This window comes from Rhinolophus sinicus, chromosome 3 (assembly GCF_057876585.1).
Source record: "Rhinolophus sinicus isolate RSI-liver-muscle chromosome 3, RSI-T2T, whole genome shotgun sequence".
Taxonomy (NCBI): Eukaryota; Metazoa; Chordata; class Mammalia; order Chiroptera; family Rhinolophidae; genus Rhinolophus; species Rhinolophus sinicus.
In genome coordinates this window covers 146,327,884-146,348,063 of record NC_142503.1, presented here as the reverse complement: position 1 = coordinate 146,348,063, position 20,180 = coordinate 146,327,884, and the positions used below count along the sequence as shown (strand labels likewise).

Genomic DNA, 20,180 nt, shown 5'->3' with positions numbered 1-20,180 from the left:
CCTTGAGTGCTCCCAAGAGGCCGTGCTGGGCTGGCCAGTGAGACTGGTGTCCTTCCCACACAGCATCGTGTGCTTCTGTGTTTGTGTTCTGCCTCCTTTCTTCGCATGCTGTTAGGATTGTTGAGAAGGCAAGTGTTAAGGGTCAGGCTGTGTCACTTCCTGAGCTTGAGGCCTGACCTCCAGCGGCATCTGGGCTTTTCCTTGTGGTTGGTGCACCTCCCCTTTCGCCTCAGCACACCCCACGCTGTGCTTGCCATTCCATCCCTCGTTCCCCCAGGCAGCCATCTACATGGTCACGCAGCCTCCCCTGCTTCCAGGTTCAATTAATAACAGGAGTCTCCTGCACAGGAAACCCTAGAGTTATCTTCCTCCCCAAACCTGTGCTCCTGTTCCTTTGGGGACCACCAAGGCCTGATCATTCTACCCCTCCTCAGTGCTTGCCTTCTGTGTCTGTTTCATTTACTCCATTCCCACGCCCCTGTGCCGGACGATGTCTTTGTCACTTGCCTTACCCTCATGCAGCACAGCCCTCCACCTGCCACCTTTCTCGCCCGTCTTCCTCAAGAAGGGCCTGATCGAGCCACTGCCCGGCAGCTGCCTTTAATGCCTCCAGTGACCCCTGTTTCCTACAGAATAGCATTCAGTCTCTGCCATGGCACTCAGAGCCCCACGGCCTAGAGGCATTCATAAGAACAGAAGCTCCGTGAGGATAAGAACCATACTTGTTGGTTTCCAGTACATCCATACCTAGGACCTAACACAGTGCCTGTCACATAATATATATGTGTGTGTATGTGTGTGTGTGTGTGTGTGTATTTTTAAATAGTCCCCATCTATTTTTCTAACCTCATTGACTACAAATTTTCTTCATGCATATTATATTCTAGCAATTCCAGACAGATTCTCTTTTTCTGAATATTTCAGGCACTGCTAAGCCTCCATGCCTTCTTCGCTCATCCCTCAGCGTGTAACGCTTTTTCCAACCTTCACGGTCTACAGAAATCCTTTTATATCAAAGGCCGACTCACACGTCAGCCTTTCCCAAGCAGAATGGTAGTTCTGTATGAACTTTCTAATAGGTCTTTTAGTAGTTATTTTATTTTTCTCATATCCCACTTGGTCATTTATAAGTCTGTCTACTCCAGGGGGCTGTAAACTCTGAAGGTAAGAACCTTGTCTTCTCCTCCAATCCTTTGGATAGTAGTTGACAAACTTGTTCTGTAAGAGCCAAATGCCTTGGGCTTTGGGGGCCCTGCAGTTTCTCCCACAACTACTCGCCTCTGCCGTTACAGCATGAAACCAGCCATGGTCAGTAAGTATGTAATAGGTGTGGCTGTGTCCCAATACACTAACAATAACGGGTGGGAGACTGCAGGTTTGGCCCCCAACCATAGTTTGCCAGCCCTGGTCTAGAGCCTCCGGCATGATTTCCCACAAGAATGAGGGAATAGAAGAACAAGCAACTACAATACCAAACCACGGTTTTGTTGTCACGAGCTCTGTGGGCCTGTGAGTGGATGGATCAGCCTGGATCTAAAGAGTGTGAATGTTCCCACATGGTTCCTCATGCCTGGAATAGATCCACATTTAGATCAGGGTGAAAGGGGAGGTAGCGACGACTGATCTCATGTAGGCATTAGAACACATCGCTTACAGTTTAATGGGTAGATTTGCAAAACATTTGACTATTGCTCAGTAGAAAAGAGCTGCCCAGCTTGTCAGTGCTCTGTGAATAACGGAGGGACTCCACATTCTTCTTAACCCAGGAGAGCTGTTACTGCAGCGGCCTTGAAAGAGGCCTGGGCAGCCATCATCATTCAGAAGTATTGTCGTGGATATCTTGTTCGCAACTTGTACCAACTGATTCGCGTGGCCGTCATCACCATCCAGGCCTACACCCGAGGATTCCTGGCAAGGCGGATGTATCGAAAGGTGTGGCCAAGACCACATGCTTTTTCTGGGACTCATGTTTCCCAGGGATTGTGTTATTTTTCACCAACAGTACAGGCATACCTCATTTTATTGTGTTTCACAGAACTGCGTTTTGTTTTGTTTTTTACAAATTGAAGGTTTGTGGCAACTCTGTGTTGAGCAAATGTGTTGGCACCATTTTTCCAACAGGTTCAGATGGTAGTTAGCATATTCTAGCAATAAAGTATTTTTTAATTAAGATATAGCTTTTTGTTAGACACAATGCTATTGCACACTTGATAGACTATAGTATAGTGTAAGCACAACTTTTATATGCACTGGGAAACCAAAAAGTTTGTGTGACTCATTTTATTGCGATATTCACTGAACCCACAGTATCTCTGAGATGTGCCTGTAGAGATAGTTTTTCTTCATGAAGAGCAGGGAGTTCTAGTATGTGGATGTCTGCTATAGGTAGAATTTAGTTATTGTTTCAAAAGTCTATTATAAGTCTCTGGGGGTTGATTGCAAGAAATTCCTATATTACACAGTGGGAATATTTTGGTAGTTGCATTCCCAACATTAGAGGAGTTGATGAGACAAAGAATGGAGATCCAGTTTGCATTTCACAAAACCTTGTTTTAAAGATGCTAGAGGAACACAAGGCTGTGATTCTTCAGAAATATGCTCGGGCATGGCTGGCCAGACGCAGATTCCAGAGTATCCGGCGATTCGTGCTCAACATTCAGCTTACTTACAGGGTCCAGCGTTTGCAGAAAAAGCTAGAAGATCAAGTAAGTGTTGGTAACGCATCTTTCATGCTTACTTTTTCTAACAGATTTATTTTGTTCTGGACCAGTTCCTTAGCAATGCAGTTAATATTTATTATACCCATGTCAGGAGGTTCAAACAGTTTACACAGACCACCTGAGCTAGAAAACACAAGTACACTGTAAAGAGCTGCTCTGTACAGTGGTATACGTTGTACACTGCACAAGGACAGCTGCCCAGGAAGGCAAGTGGGGCTGAAATCCAACCTGGCTCTGCTTGTCAACCATGTGTCCTGACATAGAGCTGGGCTGCCTTGAGGCAGGAGCTCCTTTTTAAAATTTGCACAAAGCTGCTGTCTGTGTGCCAAGCCACGCTCCCTCAGAGCTGTGTTGGCTCCGAGGAGCTGCCATTTTCCAATTTGCCCAAAAGTCCATGTGATCTAGCTGCAGCCCTACCTCATTTAGGAAGACTCCCCATGCCATTCCCATTGGTAGGGAAAAAGTCCACATGCTGTCAGCCAGTGGGTGAGGGCTGCGGAATATGCAGCGTCCAGACCTATAAAACTCACTCCTGGACCTGTCTCAATTAATACCGAGATTCTCCTAAGGTGAACTTTAAACTTAGCCCTAAACTATACCATAGGGATCCTTCATGAAGGGATGAATGTGCAAATAAATAAATGTGAGGTTTTGATGTAATTTCTCTTCGTTGTGCTGCTTTTTTAGTTTTGATAACCCCCGAAGCACCTGTTGTCTCTCTTCTCTAGAACAGAGAGAACCACGGGCTGGTGGAGAAGCTGACCAGCCTGGCTGCTGTTCGGGCCGGTGACATGGAGAAGATTCAGAAACTGGAATCAGAGCTGGACAGAGCCACTGCCCACAGGCACAATTATGAGGAGAAGGGGAAGAAATACAAGGCTGCTGTGGAAGAGGTCTGTGCTGGCTGGGACTCTGGCAATACCTGGGAGTCTTTCCATGGAAGACCAGAGTGCAGCATTTTCCCACAAGGCAGGGCTCTGCAGAGCAGCGCAGATTTTGCTATTGGCTTCCATGATCAGAGAGAGCCTCCTTTTAGGGGAGGGGAGGACAGAGCCCTAGAGTCTGGTGTAGGAGGAGGAGGTTCAGTCTTTAAGAAACACAACACGAGGTTTCCTCTTCCTTTCAACTTCTCTAAAGTGAGAAAGGCTGAGAAGGAGCCCTGGCCGCATGCTTCCCCTCTTCCAAGGTGATCTCGGTCCCCCATTGCTTGCCCATCTGGTGTGTCCCCTGAAGCATCTTGCCCAGAACAGCCATGCAAAGCTCCAGGCAAGTTTTCATGTCTGTGGTGTAGTAACAAGAGCAGTAGCCATAAAAATCCAACGTCCCAGGTTCAGTCTTGTCTTTGCTGCTGTCTGGCTGGGTGACCTTAGGCAAGTCCCTTACCCTGTCTGAACTTTCGTTCAGTGATAACAAAAAGGGACTTGAGAGAGTTGTTGTGAGGATGAAATTTTCAGATGAAACAATTGAGCCAAATGCCTATCATAGAGCCGTGCACAGGCTTGAGCTAGTATTTTCTAAGGAGGTGGTCTTTATTACTGTCTGTTCTCCTGCACCTTCCAAAGTCCTGCAGCACCCAGGATTGTGGCAGCCTGGAGCCCGAGGGCATTCCTCTGCGCTCCCCATGGAGCCACACCCAGCTGCACTGTCACAGCCGCTGGCATCACCCACACTGCTGGGCACCAACCACCAATCAGCACCCGGGGGCCCAGCTGCCAGGCCAGCAGACACTTGACCAAGAGAAGCTAAAATAATAGAAATTCTGTCATGATCACACATCCTTCCTGAGTCCTAACACTCCTGAAGTGCAAATCTGTGTTATATCATAAGTAATTTCATAAGTATATCATATTAAATCTATAAATACCCTGGTTATTGAGAAGCTCAAGAAAAGGATAGAGGGGGGTCCCTGACTTTGCGGAGACCTTAGTTTGGTTCTTTCTCCTTGATTTCAGCCATTGCTGGGCCAGGTTGGAAACTGGTGTCTGTTTGAAGTCACCTGGGGCCCTTGCACGTGAAAGTGAATGCAGTGTAATGCAATGGGCTGGCGCTGGCTGTTAGCCACAGACAGGCGCTAAGGCCAAGAATGAATATGGAGATATATGTATATATTCATTTAAAAAATACATCTTTTCACCAAGAAAGGCAATGGTGACAAAACTTGAAATGAGGTTTTCAAAAAAGTTTTTTTTTTTTCCCTTTCCCTTCGCTAGAAATTGGCAAAGCTTCAGAAACATAATTCAGAACTGGAAATACAAAAAGGGCAAATACAGCGGAAGCTTCAGGAGCAAACTGAAGAGCTGAAAGGTAAAACCCAAAGTGGCTTGATCTGTACATCCATGAGTTCACTTGTCCAGTTGCTCTGGAAATAACTTTTGGGTGTGAACCAAGTTTTAGGCAAAATCAAGACTCTCTGGTGTATACTTAGTTTGATGAGAAAATTTTTGCCCCACAGAAAATAACTATTTAAATTGTGGTAGCTTGACAGATTCATCTGTTTTTATTTCTATCTTTTGTCAGACAGCGCAGCAATCCCGGTCTCAACCCTCCTGGGCTATTTGCAAAGTACAGATGGTTGTGCCATTAGCCCGGAGCTTTTCCATCAGGAGAGGAGATGTGTGTGTGTGTGTGTGTGGTGTGTGTGTGTACATGGGTGTGCCTGTGGTAGTGGTGGCAGGGGTGGTTCAGACATCGCATTTTTTTTTTGAACTTTGTGGTAATCCTGGTGCCCAGGCAGGGTAATGTTGGAGTAATGTTTGTTGCTTGCCAGAGATTTGCCGTCAAATTTCAGATCTGTCCACGTTACTTGGCCTCCGTGGTATTCCATCCCCTGCTACTGCCCCAACCTTACATGCAGGGCCCTATTTAGCACTTGCACCACCCACAGGCTGTCAGACGCAGACCCTTGGAACCAGGGGTGGTATCACTTTTATTTAGGGGTGGAGCAGCCACCTTTAGCTTAGCTCTGTCCATTCATAGCTCTCCAACTTGAATTCTAATTGCAAGCACTTGCTAAATTCCAAGAGGAACATGAGTCTGGTGGTTCCTGACCAGATAGTTTAAATCATCCGTCTTGTCCAGGGATCCATTCCTTAGGCTCTGATATGGCGCACGAGGCACGAGGGTTCGGGCGTGGGGATCTGGCACACACCCCAGGCCCGGCAGGGGCTGGATATACCAGGATCCAAAGAAGAGCTGGAGCCCTGGGGGTTCAAGTCAGAGAGCAGGAGAGGCACGTGTCTGTAGGAGGAAGTAAACACCCTGAGCCTGCCCAGCCCAGCAGGAAAGGCCGTCTGGATGATGCCAAAGATGGGCGTGCCCTCCCGCTCCAGATACTGTGTGCCCTCCACCCTGTCTCTAAGAACTGGTGATGCATGTGGGCGGTGATGAACAGAGGGGGGTCAGAGGTCTGCGACTTAACCTTGAACCTGAATTAGGGAAGGGCTTCCCCACCGCCTCCTTTTTTTATTATAATACACTCCTCTTGGGTGTTCTTTTTCTCTAGCTTTAAGTGGAATTCCCCACAAGAAAATGTAAATTCCCACCAGTGTGTTCTGAAAATTACATATTTGACAGTGTTGACATGTTTGGATGGGTAATTTGATACCTTCTTCTAAAAAGTGTGTGAAAACTTTCAAACCCAGTGTTTATAAAGTGCTTACCCTGAGGGTCTCCCTACATGTGCCAAACAACGTTTAGTGAAAAGTACCAGGCTCCACTTTACTCTGCAACCTGTAAATAAGGGATGTTATCAAAGTCATTTCCCCATTTTGAGATTCCAACGTGGACACCATCCCGTTGTGCTTGGGAAGAAAGTCACATTTGAGCCGCCTCTTTAGCCCCTTTGCAACAATGCCCCAAGATGGTAAGCACCAGATCTGAAGCCAATTCTGTGAGTGAACTGAAAATTGAAATTGTATCAAATATGCTGCTTCTAAGTTAAAGCTTAAGCGTCTCGCCTCCTATTTCTGGCTGACTCATGACATTCTAAAGCAATCGTTTGGATTCAAAGGCATGAGACTGTGCATTAGACAAACTATTGAACTTGGCTGGTTTTTTTTTTTTTTAACCGAGTAATTTGGAAGATTGCTATCATCTCCTCATCCCTGGGCTTCCCTCTGGGGCAGGACTCAGAAATGAGGCAGAACTCAAGAATGAGGTGTCAGCTAAGTACAAATAGGGACATCGGGCTTTGATGGGCTGCATCTGTCATCCTGCTCCCATTTTGAAGGGCCCCTGTTGTATGAGGACGTGTTGGGAACATGGGGCTCTCATAGCCAGAGAATAGCCAGAATCCCGGTGACTGTTTCCCAGTTACCCAGTGCCCCTTTAACCTGCACTTTGTGTTAGAGACTCTTGTATTTAAATGCAGCAGCATCTTTTTATACTTCCTCTTCCCAAGATGCAGGCAGACAGTTTATTTTCTTGATTACCATGAATGAGTGGTTCTCAACCAAGGCACTTTTGTTCACCCCTGCCCCCCAGGGGACATTTGGCAATGCCTGGAGACATTTTTGGTTGTCACAGCTGGAACAGAGGTGCTACTGGCTGCTAGTGGGTAGAAGTCAGGGATGGTGCTCAACAGCCTGCAATGCAGCGGACGGCCCCCTCTGCCCAATAAAGAATTAGCCAGCCTGAAGTGTCAGGAGTGCTGGAATTGAGAAACCAGCTTCCCAAAGGATTCCTGTTTACTTTTAATAATCATATTTATTATCTCAAAGCCAATATGTGTATTTTAATCAGACAAGTGATATTCAGACCAATAAAGTACTATAAATGAAACAATTCCATAGATTCCAACCCAGACAAATTTGTGAGAATTATTATTTTGAATCCCCCCCTTTACCCATATTTCTAATTTATAGACATGGAAGTTACATTCTCATCCTAAGTCTTATTAGTAATAAATACCCCATCATTGTTCTTGCATTCTCACTTTCTTAAACATGATGGCATCAGGGCATTGGTTTGCAGACATATTTCAAAAAGCATTCTCTTTTCACAGGAAAAATGGATGACCTCACCAAGCAGCTCTTTGATGATGTCCAAAAAGAACAACAGCAAAGGATGTATGAGATCTGGTTTGCCTTAAAACTGCTGCTTCTCTCTCTCTCTGCTCTTTTAGATTTAGCTTCTCAGCTGGCACACAGCAGATCACAGGTACAGGAGCGCGAGGTGTGACTATTTGGGGGAAGTGAGAGACGTCAGGAGTGGTGAGAGCTGAGTCCCACAGGTGCACCTTCCCGACACTGCACAGGTTTGCGGTTGTGGGCAGTGGACCGCTGGGAATTTCTCGCTTTCCCTTTATTGCTAAGACAGTGAAAAGTTAAGAGACGGCCACCCCTTTTAACTTCCATCAAGTCCAAGAAGATTATTGCCTAGGAAATAAACCTCCTTCCCTGCCCCTACCTGTTATACCTGTTGACTTGACTCTTGCCCCGGAAAATAAGGGATATAAACCCCCTCACAAAAATGAAGGCAGCTCCACATAATTGCACTGTGCCAGCCCCACCTTTCCTATGTCAATGTCAAACCCTTTGTTAATCTCCAAAGACTTCCATCCGTACTCCCTCTCTTAGGAAGTCAACTGAAAGGTGTTAGATCTCAAAGTTGGGATGTGTGGCAGGGTGTTGGGGAGAGATGGAACATTCATGGCATGTCCTGTTGGGGGCTTTATAAGGCTCCGGGCTGCCTGGGGTGGTAGGATATACAACTCCCCCATGCAGTTAGTTAGCAGGAAAAGCTGAGTCTGGGTAAGGAGGCAGGATGCCAAAAAGGGGAAGGAGTGTCACTGAGAGCTCTGAGAGTTAAGAAATACATACGATGTTTCATGGTCCTACATCAGTTTTAAAATAGAGATATTTGACCTCTTACCTTGAAAAATCTATTTTTCAATGACCTCTGAGAAGAGGAGCGCAGTTGGCATCTCACTGTGCACTGGGGCCACTTGAGAGTGATCATTTCAAGCAAAGGACTTGGAGAGCCCGGCTGAGGCCAGGTCACTTTGAGCTCTTTACAGCCCTCTTCAGCTCTCACCTGTAGCTCGTCTGGTGCCCGGTCAGCTGACTGGGGAAGCCCTGACCCCTCTCACAACCCTCAACAGGGGCAAAGATGCCCATAGCCTGTGGGTGCACACCTGACCAGTTTAGGCTGCAAATCTACGATTCTTCTTACGTGACATTTCTGCTTGCAGTCTGCTTCTTCAAAGGTATTTCACTGGCCTCTGAGGAACACTGCAGGCTTTTTTAAAACCCGGAAACAAAGTTTAAAAGTTTGTTAATATCTATGAAAGGAAGTGAAACAACCTATTGGGAATGCGACTCTCTTGGGGCTTTTCCCTTTGTGCTATGAAAGCAAGTCATCAAATGAACCGAGTGGTCAGCCCAGCAAGTAGAAGGACGATTAATAAACTCATAGCTCCCCTAGGACTGCTAAGTCTGACGGCCCCTGAGGGCCACGTTGGGCTGGTGGGACAGGTCGTGTATCTTTCTTCGATTATTTTCTTGGTCAGTCATCCCATATTTAATTGAACAAGTGTCTCATGAGAAATTGGGTTTTCATGGACTTTGGGGCAACTGGATGTGCTGCTATTTATTCTAGAATGTTTGATGGGCTGAAGCCTTTGACATATTAAATGGCTGTATTCACTTGTGTGGGACGAAGCCAAACCCTCCAGGATCCTTGGAACTTGGCCGATGCCAGGACTTGGCAGAATATGCCAAGGTCTTTGCTGAGGGAAGTAGCCCCTCCAGGGGACCACAGGGAGCCAGGGTGGCTTTGGGGATCCAGCACCCCAACCGGCACTGCGTCTTTAGCTTCAGCCTCCCTGTCCTGTGTTTCCTGTGGGTGACCACTGTAGAGCCTCACTTCTCAGATCAGAAGGTGTAAGAAGCTTCCTTAACCTAAGGGGACAGGAAACGGCTAAAAATAAGGCCCGTGTCTATTGTAACTGTCACAATAGAGCCTGATTAGCTTGTCTCCTCCTTTCCAAGTCTCCTCTTACTATTTTCAAAATGATGTATAGTTCTAATTCAGGGTAAAGACTTTAGAGACAATTCTAAACTAATTATTTTTTCCTTTTGCTGCCCCAGACTTCTTGAAAAGAGTTTTGAACTAAAAATACAAGACTATGAGAAGAAGATCTTGTCTTTGAAAGAAGAAATTAAAGCTCTCAAGGATGACAAAATGCAACTGCAGCATCAGCTGGAGGAAGAGCGTGTCACCTCTGATGGCTTAAAGGGGGAGGTGGCCCGACTGAGCAAGCAGGCAAAGGTAGGAGCCCTTCTCACTTGTGGATGAGCCCTCTGGCTGAGTCAGTTCACCTGCACAGAGGGAGCAGTTTCAGATTCCCACAGGACCACACAGCTCACAGCATCTGTGTGAAGGCCAAAGGCTAGAGAAAGGGCTCTGGTTCCTTCAGCTCTTCCAAGTGTAAACCCCAAGCCACCGTTGACCTAGCAGTAGTTGTTTTTCATATTTTAAAGGTCAGCTTTCTAACTTTCTTGAAATGACATTTACATGAAGTGACTCAAATATGTTGACCTGGAGGATATGTCTGAATTAAATTACAAATGGACATGAACGCTTATTACACAATCCATCATGTTGTTATATATCTATACATGAATGATTAAAATTCAATTACCTTATTATCAGAATCTTACATTTTAAACTGTTATTAGAAAAATCCCACAAAAGCAACGATCCATGCTTGAACGATCAGGCTTAATTGCATTCTTTCTGTACCAGGAAACACAAACCTATGTGTCCCTATGTTCTTAACTGCAACACATTTCAGCGTAAGGTTGAAAAGCTTTTATGTTTTCCCTAAATATGTGAAACACATGTTAGTAGCATATTGGTTAAGGTTATGCAAGTATTCTCTGTAATTGTCATAGAATAGCCACATGTGGCTTAGAAGAGCATTAGGAATCACATCTGGGTCGCCCCTGAACTTGGCAGAAGCGCTGTCCATATTCTCTGGGCCCTGGTTTCCTATTGCTTAAAAGTAAGACATTGGACTGTGGGATCAGGAAGGACCACATATTCCTATGACCGCTTCATTCTTAGCAGTCACAGAAGACTGATGTCAATCCGTGGCAGTCATGTCATCTGCTATAGTCTGTATCTTGGGAAATCATGTGGCTGAACTTGGAGGGGGCGCCAATATTTGTCACTTAACTTCCTCTTTGGTAACTAAAACTTCAGTCCAAACTTTCCAATGTGATACATTAAGGAGATTAATCTGATTTTCAAAGAAAACAAACCCATCATCATCAAGTTGTACCTGTTATAATCCGTGTATAAGTAAATACACAGGTGACTTGGAACATCTACTAAAACATTACAGAGAGCAGGGCTTTCGGGTTGGGTAGTCCTGGGGCCCCCATCAGCTTGCCGTGTAAGCCTGAACATGACGTTTACCCTTTCTACAGCTTCAGTTTTCCAATCTACAAAAGATCACTTTCCTCACCTTATGGGCCTGTTACAAGGATGAGGTTGTGTTATGTAAAGTGATCCATAAATGTCAATTCGATCTCCCTTCTCCCCTCTGTAGAAACAGGAGCTGTAGCCCTTAAACACTTAGACTGAGAAAATATCAAGGAGGGCTTATTCACCTCTGTGTCTCTTACAGCTACCACACCACAAACCTGAGATCATTACTCAAGCTGAGCTCACATGGTAATAAAGGCAGAATACAGCCTCTTGCCCACAACCAGAGCGGCCCCTCAGTGGACCCGGTCACACTCCCATGGCCAGCTCCCAGCTCCGCGTGCATCCTGTGCCACTTCTAAACCTAGCTGGAGGCCAAAGCCACAGTTCCAAAGTTGGCAGCCTTACCCACATCCTTGCATCCAACATTCCATCATACAGTGAAAAAGAATTTAGCCCCATTGATTTTACTTCTCTTGGCTCCCCTTCCTCCCTACCCCACCCCACTCAAGCTTGGAGTAAGTGGCTATTATTTCCCTTTATGTAAGGGAACTAATTCTATTGATACAACTGGGTAGATCTGGGAATAAGTAACAATATTTCAAGCAGTTAAACATCTTTCAAGACCACACTGTATGGGCAGTGATGCTTTAACAAGTTTTTAACTTAGAAACTGCAGTGAGGACACCTGCATAGACTCACAATACTGTAACGATATTCTCTTTGTCAAATACAAATCATAATAGCTATTTTTTTCTTCACCTGGTGTGGTCATTGCTGTGATTCAGACAATCTCTGAGTTTGAAAAGGAGATAGAGCTACTTCAGACACAGAAGATAGATGTGGAGAAACACGTGCAGTCACAGAAGCGGGAAATGAGAGGTAACAAAAAGGTGTCACTGGGCCCATGGGGTGCAGATGGAAGTTGTCATAACTGTCACTGCTAAGCAAATGTGTCCACTGACTGGATATGCGATGGGCTGGATAGCTGGCTGGCTTCAGGCTTCACAGCTGGTAGATTGGTTAGTTGGTTGGTTGGGTAGCTGGCTGGTTGAATAGCTGGTCAATTAGTTAGCTGATGGGATGATTAGCTGAAGACTGTGAAGTTGGAAAACTGCGCCCTAGAAAGAGAAAGGGAGAAGGAAAATCGTGCAAAAATGTAATTTATACCCCTCTGCCTTTTCCTCTCAGAAAAGATGTCCGAAATCACTAAACAACTTCTTGAAAGCTATGACATTAAAGATGTAAGAAGCAGGTAATCATTTTTACATTATCAAACATTTAGAAACATGTAACACACGAGAGAGATGATAGATTTTCTCACCCTCCTTGTTTTCTAGGCTCTCTGTGGAGGATTTGGAACATTTAAATGAAGATGGAGAACTTTGGTTTGCTTATGAAGGATTAAAGAAAGCAACACGGTGAGAAATTCCCTTCAGAGTACTTTTTGATTTCTCAGCGATAATAGACTATTGGAAAGTCAGATGTTTATCTTACATAGATTTGATACACAAAGTAAATTTCTTGTAGTAGAATGGTCTAATAATCACTGGAAATATTTTTTCAAGAATTAAGTAATTAGTTTAGTAATGAAGAACAATCTCTTTATGGGCTAAACTGCTGAGTAATAAAATCCATATCCTATAGAGTGAAAACTGATTATATCAAATAAGTTAGCCAGTGTTGCTATAGATATATACGTATGTTTAAATTTAAGGAGTTTGCTGTATTGTTTACATTAATAAACTTTATTTTTAGAACAGCTTTAGGTTCACAGCAAAATTGTGCAGAAGGACAGAGATTTCTCATATACCTCCTGCCCCCACACATGCACAGCCATTACAAACATCCCTCAGCAAAGGATACATTTATCACAACTGATGAACCTACATTAACACACCATAATGATTATGGTTTACATTAGGGTTCTCTTGATGTTATACATTCCGTGGGTTTTGACAAATGTATAATGACATGTATCTTTACCACTGTTGCATCATACAGAACATACTTTTCAGCTATTGGAGTAAAAATGTAATTTTAATAATGTCTACAATACAATTTCTTATCATTAACTGCTTGTCAACATCATCCAATGCTTCCTCACTTGCTAGAAGGATTTCGTAATTTTATGTTCCTAATTCCATAGCCTGTAAGAATGTGCACATTAGAAAACTCTCTGTGCTTAGTGCAGGGCTCTAACTGTGGCGTTGGTGACTGCCACCCGTGCACGTGCTCACGGTCACCAGCACAGTGGGGTCCAGACCACGTGGTTAATTTCCTGATCCCTCTCCTAACAGCGTTTTGGAGAACCATTTCCAGTCCCAGAAGGATTGTTACGAAAAGGAGATTGAAGCTTTAAACTTCAAAGTGGTTCATCTAAGTCAAGAGATCAACCACCTGCAGAAATTATTTAGAGAAGAGAATGACATCAATGAAAGTATTCGTCACGAAGTTACTAGACTGACATCAGAAAACATGGTATGGTCTCCACCATGGATGGGCCCTGGTTGTGGCCATTATTCTAGAGATATTATCCATTAGTGGATTAACATTCAGTTTCTTGGCATTAAAGATTGTATCAGAATTACATTTTCTAGGAGTGAGATAACTGGGTCAGAAGAGAAGCTGTAAAATTACTCCAGGCTAGAGAGCACTTTGATTTGAGAGTGTTTATTTACCATAGGCTGGGTCCAAAGTGTGTGTGTGTGTTTGTGTGTAAATCTATCTAAAATCTAGCCCTAACGCTCGGAAAGATGGAAAAAAACATTAAGGTAAAGGGTAGCTCTTGAGAGGGTCATGCATTCAGAAGGTCAGACTCTCTACTTGTGCTCTTACCTTGCCTTACCAAGTCCTCCCTCTTCCATGAGGCATGTCCTTTCCACTGCACACGTCTCATCCTTGCTTCTACCTCATGCCTATTGGCATGGAGAAATGCTTTAGGAATCTCCTCACTCAAAACACATCCATTTCTTTTTTTTTTCCTCTGTCTTTTTTTAAAAACGTTTTATTAAGGTATACTTGACATACAACAAACTACACATCTTTAAGGTATACACTTTGATAAATTTTTACCTAAAATAATCCCCACAAGTTCTGTGAGGTTCTGATTTGGTCTCGTTAGGAAGGACAGCAGAGAAAGGAAAGTGTCTCTGAGGCAGTGACGTCTGAAGTGGAATCTAAACTACCAGCCCTGGGCAAAGGCCTTTTGGCAGGAGCTAGAACGGCAAGTACTAGAGGAAGCAGCTTCTTGTACAATTGAGCCATTGTAAACACATCCCTTTCTTAACCTCACATCCCCTGCAGCCACCACCCTATTTCTTTGCAGGAGTTAGCCAGACTTCTCAATGGCCATCCAACTGTGATTTCTCCACTCACCTCTCATTTACTCTACTAGGCCACCCCCTTCTCTCATGTGTCTTTACCACTAACTGAATCTTACACCAGCTGAGCACAAAGGGTTCCTTTTCACCCTCATCTTAGTCTCAGCAGGATTTGATGGCAGTAATCATGCCCTCTCCCTCCACGTTGTCCTGGTGGCTTCCAGGAAACCACGCTCTCCTAGTTTATCATCCTGCCTCACTGGCTGCCCCTTCTCAGCTTCCTTACTCGCCTAACCTGGGAGTCTTAGGAAATCAGGGCTGTGTGAACAGATGAGGAGATGTGACCCTGGGCAGAGTGGACGTGAGGGACAGTAGGTAAGGACCTTCACACCTTTGTTGACGCCTTGGGTGAAACGTTAATGAGGACTAAGCATCAGTGAGATCCAACTGCACAATCAAACCAGTATTCTTCATGTGAACTTCAGACGCATGAGTGTTTCTATAAACTTGGACAACAGAAACACTGTGTTTACCTACCTAAGAAAGGAGGTGGTGGATATTTAAAGAACCCTACAGGTAGACAAGGACAAAGGCTTGTGACACATACGTCAGGACTCCAGACCTCCACAAAGCACAGCCTGGAATTCAAAGGTTGCAATGGGATGCCTTTGGGATGATTTTCCTGTTCCTAGATAAGGAGATAATGTCTCTGGGCCTGGAGCAAAGAGGCTGGCCGCCATTTCTTTACATCACCTGTCCCTCAACTCAGCACAGAATTCCCAGACACTACACTTCCTTCTCCACAGGAGACCTCGGTGAGGTGGGGGTGGAGGCTGTGTGAGAACCGCTCCCTCTGAGCATGTTGGTGATTCTTGTGACTACACAGGTCTTGGGGTAAACAATCGTGAAACCAATCCAATCTAATGTCTTGGCTGCCTCTCTGACACAACTAACTAGACATTGGTTTCATGGGGTTCAATACCTATACAGTTTAGTTTGTTTCTGAGTAGCTCTGAGATTTTTTTTTTAATGTTTTTTTGTTTTGTTTTGTTTTTATTTTTTATTTGGGAATATTGAGGAACAGTGTGTTTTTCCAGGACCCATCAGCTCCAAGTCAAGTCATTGTTTTCAATCTAGTTGTGGAGGGCGCAGCTCACTGGCCCATGTGGGAATCAAACCAGCGACCTTGGTATTAGGAGTGCTGAGCTCTAACCACTGACCCAACCGACCTTTTGATCTGAGATTTTAAAGTTCATAAATTAAAGTATTTCATATTCTAATATTTCTAATTCTTCACTAAAGATGATCCCAGACTTTAAACAGCAAATTTCAGAACTGGAGAAACAGAAGCAAGATCTTGAAATCCGCCTGAATGAACAAACTGAAAACATGAAAGGTAACTAGAACCATCATGAACCTGCTTTTAGAAATCAGTTTCCTATATCCAGGAAATGACAGAAAAGTCATTGTACCCAGGGGTCTCACGCTCTGATTTTCTGTGGGGCCAGGCAGCTGACATAAATGTGAGAGGTGGGCTGGGTGGATGGTACAGTAAGGTGCATAGGCACATGAAGAGGGCAGCTGCCGCCAAGCTCTGTGGCTTATTGCCAAGTAGGAATGCAGGCCCCAGTGTTGCTTGACATTTCTATTTTTAAAGAAAAGTCAGAAATCCAGATTTTGATCTTAAATATCACAACTTTTAAATAATGGCTTAAAAAAATTTTAAACATCGTTCATACCAAACAAAATCTAATCTCTAGCTGGATACAGCTTACGACCCCTGGATAACTATAACTAGGACCAAGCCTAAATCAGAATGCAGTGGTATGGCTCCCAAATTACTGACACTTGTTCTCACTATAGGAAAATTAGAAGAATTGTCTACTCAGTTGAATCGCAATCAAGAAGACGCAGGAATGCAAAGAAAGTAAGTGTTAATATGTGTTATCTCCAGTTCATGTTCATGTCCTGTTTTCTTTACTGAAATTGTGGGAGATATGTTACTAAGCTTAGAAAGCAAGATGCTAATTAAGGTATATAATAGCATTCAAATGTGAAGAACAGAAATACTTGTGTATATACAAACACACACACACACACACACACACACACACACACCCTGTGTAGGAGAATGTACAAGAAACAAAACAAATAAATCACCGTTGCCTCCAAGGAGGGTAGATGGATGGCTGGTGCACAGGGGAGGGAAGGAGACTTACTTTTCCCTGTATACCCTTTTAAGCCCTTAGAATGTTATACCATGTACACATGGATTATCTGTTCAAAAAATTGATTAAAAAAAAAAAGATTGTGTGAGAGAGAACAGATTTTCTCTTAGCAGACCATTTAGGATAAGACTTAAAACCCATGTGGATAGAGAACCTTCATTGATAATCTCCCCAAATTTATATGTTGACCAGCAGAGAGCCTGGTGCCCTGGTGGAGCCTCTTGAGGAAAGTGTTCTGTTTTGCTTCCAGCTTGTTGAGATTCTTAATTTTAAGAATAAATGGACCCTCTACATCCCAGAGAGCATTTTTAGTCATGTGACTTGATTGGTAGGCCTGGGATGAAATGAGGGCCCAAAACAGTAGGAGTGATGAGACATCATTTTGTAATTCTTCTGTTTTGATTAATTTATTTTCCATTATACTTGAGATACAGTATTGTATTAGTTTCAGGTGTACAACATAGTGATTAAACATTTATATGACTTACAAAGTGATCCCCCAGTTAGGTCTGGTACCCATCTGACACCATACATAGTTATTACAATGTTATTGACTATGTTCCTTATGCTGTATATTACATCCCCATAATAGAACTCTTGTGATGGGCTCCCTCTTCTCTCTGATTCCTGGCTTTTTGAGTATCTGGTCCCCAGGCTGTTTACAAAGAAGATAATCATTAGGCTTTTGGTCACAAGGGTGTGAGTGGGAGTGGATGTCCCCTGGGAGCAGTCAAGGGGTGTCGATGGGGTAGAGGTGAGAATGCCTTACCAGGTTAAGGAGACTGGGGCAGTCCGTGGACAATTTTATATGCCAGCCAACCCTGGGCTCTTTCCGCCCTCTTCTACGACTCCTCTATTCAGATGCTATTTGCTTTACACATAAATTGGCCAAAGTATTTTTCCATCTTTGGAAATATCAGTGCTTGTTATGAGTGACTTCTCCATGGCAGTCAAACTGATACCCCAGTTTCCTCTCTCCTTTTCTCAGGACCACAGAAGGCCACAATGAAATACCCACCAAAGATAAAAAGAAGCTGATTGGTAAAAGTCAAGAAACGCAGGAGGCCAGCGAGCACTTGAAGAGACAAATTGAAACTGAAAGTGAAGTCGAGAGTAGTTTCCGGCAGGAAGCATCTCGTCTCACTATGGAAAACAGGGTGAGAAGTTTTCTAACTTGTAGATAAATAGCTGCCTGTGTGTGGATGTCACAGAAAGGGGGACATGCCACCTAAAGTATATGATGAACATCCACCCTCCGTCACAACCATCTGTTTCCTTATCTCCGGTGGTCGGTGGTCGCTGAGGTTGAGCCCACAGCCGGGAGCCTTGGGACTTAGTGGGCCACTCCAAGGAAGTGCTCGATAAGGTAAAGGGAGGTAGAGCGGAGAACGAGGCGGTTCAGGGGTCCTGGGCACCCATGGACGGTGTTCATCTGAGATGACGATGCCCCTGCTTGCTTCTAGGGGTGCGTCCTTCCTACAAATTTAGTTTAGAGTCAAAGTGTCCTTCTGTGAAATGATGATGGTAGTAGAGGACAAACTTTTAAAATTGTTCAAATCTTCATCAAATTGTAAATGCCCTTGTCAAAATGCAATTCGGCAACATACTATGTAGAGTGCCAGGTGAGTACTAGACTAATTGAGGGGACAGCTTAAAAAGTTAAATAAATGTCTAACCACTGTGCTGTACACCTGAAACTAATATAACGTAAAACTGAATGTTAACTGTGGTTGAAGAAAAAAGAATTGATAGATAATATCTGTTGAAGAAAAAAAAGAAAGAACGAAATTTGGCAATACTATGTCTATCCTCAGTCGTTCTTTTGAAATTTTATTGGCATGTGGAACCCACAAGACTAAGAAGCACCAAAGTAGCAGATGGGACGCTTTCCTGGGAGTTGGGCACTCGTGCCCCGTGCTGGCTTGGCAGCATCGAGTACCATGACCAGGGGAGAGCTCACCAGGACAGTGGGTGCCTAACTTGCCCATAGGCCCTGCTCCCCATTATCAGGGACCCCCATTTTATACACGGTCAGGAACTCACCCTAGAAAAAGTGCTACATACTCATTGCTGAATATCACTACAGTCACCTCCAAAGTCCTCCCCTTGGGAAGCTGTGCACCGACGCCAGCACCTAGTCCACCCTCCAAAACTCTTTCTGGAATGGCCATCAGAGCAGTCATTGTATTACCCTTGACGTCCTAAATGTCATCAAAGGGTCTTCCTTTCAATATTTCCTTTATCTTCGGGTAAAGAAAGAAGTCACTGGGGGCCAGATCAGGTGAGTATGGAGAGTGTTCCAGTACAGTTATTTGTTTACTGGCTAAAAACTCCTTCACAGACAGTGCCGTGTGAGCTGGTACATTGTTGTGATGCAAGAGCCATGAATTGTTGGCAAAAAATTCAGGCTGTTGTCATCTAACTTTTTCCTGCAGCCTTTTCAGCACTTCCAAATATTAGTAAACTTGGTTAACTGTTTATCCCATTGGTACAAATTCATAACGAGTAATTCCTCTGATATCAAAAAGGATAGCAACATCGTTGCAACAGGTTTGCGAACTTCATTGTCAGAACTCATGTCTCATAGGAAAACCAGGACAGGGTAAAATTATATTTTACAGTGTCAGAATTTAACCTTCAAGAGTAATTATAGCTACAATGAGGAATCTAGGGAGTTTAACATTTACTAGGAAGTAACAAATTCATTCAGGGGCACCTAGATGCCAGCCATCATTTCTCAGGGGAATACAACTTCCTCAGAGAGCAGACTCTGCAAATCACACCAAATAAGCAACTGTCTGCTGAGCGTGTGTGAGATGCCATCCTGCTTTCTGCAGCTGTGTCTGCATGTGTGTCCCTGGGCTCTGAGCTGGGGCCAGTGCTAAGGGAGAGGACATGTGGGTGGGTCGTGTGTATGCTGCATGTCTTGTCCAGGTGAACTGTCATTCCCTAGCTGCGCGCATGTGTCTCTTGGTATGTGCCAGTCCCTGAATTGTGGGGGGTTTGTGTGAATTTGTTTCTGACACTCCGGGAGCAGTGATGTCCCACTCAGTGCCCCTCCATAAGAGCCCCCCACAATTATGTGTGTGTGGCTCTGTTTTCAGGTAGGGATAGACCAGCCCTGGTGCTTCCACAGTGCACTGAGCTAGGGAACAGGTATGTTTACACGTTCGTTCCAACAAACTATTCCTGAACCAATGAGGAGCCTCAGTGTTACAAATGAATATGCCACAAAAGAATACGATTCCTATCTATTATTAAGTGGTGGATTTTATCCACAAATGAGACTTAACTGAGCTACCATAACAAATTGCCACAAACTGGGTGAGTTAAAACAATGGAAATTTTTTCTCTCACCGTTGTGGAGGCCAGAAGTCCAAATTCAAGGTGTGTGCAGAGCTATACCCCTCCAAAGTCTCTAGGGTAGAAGCCTCCTTGTCTCTTCCAGCTTCTGGTGGCTTCCGGAATTCCTTGGTTTA

General features: G+C 44.3%; 1 protein-coding gene across 1 annotated transcript in view; it reads left to right on the top strand.

The window, feature by feature from the left end:
- The window catches only part of MYO5C (myosin VC), an 88,390-nt gene that overhangs the window by 46,265 nt on the left and 21,945 nt on the right, over positions 1-20,180 (top strand). The window contains exons 20-32 of the mRNA XM_019747087.3: positions 1,767-1,932; positions 2,559-2,705; positions 3,449-3,613; positions 4,931-5,024; positions 7,723-7,786; positions 9,809-9,989; positions 11,939-12,032; positions 12,342-12,405; positions 12,491-12,571; positions 13,451-13,631; positions 15,776-15,869; positions 16,337-16,400; positions 17,690-17,858. Coding sequence (XP_019602646.3) covers positions 1,767-1,932; positions 2,559-2,705; positions 3,449-3,613; positions 4,931-5,024; positions 7,723-7,786; positions 9,809-9,989; positions 11,939-12,032; positions 12,342-12,405; positions 12,491-12,571; positions 13,451-13,631; positions 15,776-15,869; positions 16,337-16,400; positions 17,690-17,858 — 1,564 coding nt within the window. The remainder of the gene's footprint in view (positions 1-1,766; positions 1,933-2,558; positions 2,706-3,448; positions 3,614-4,930; positions 5,025-7,722; positions 7,787-9,808; positions 9,990-11,938; positions 12,033-12,341; positions 12,406-12,490; positions 12,572-13,450; positions 13,632-15,775; positions 15,870-16,336; positions 16,401-17,689; positions 17,859-20,180) is intronic.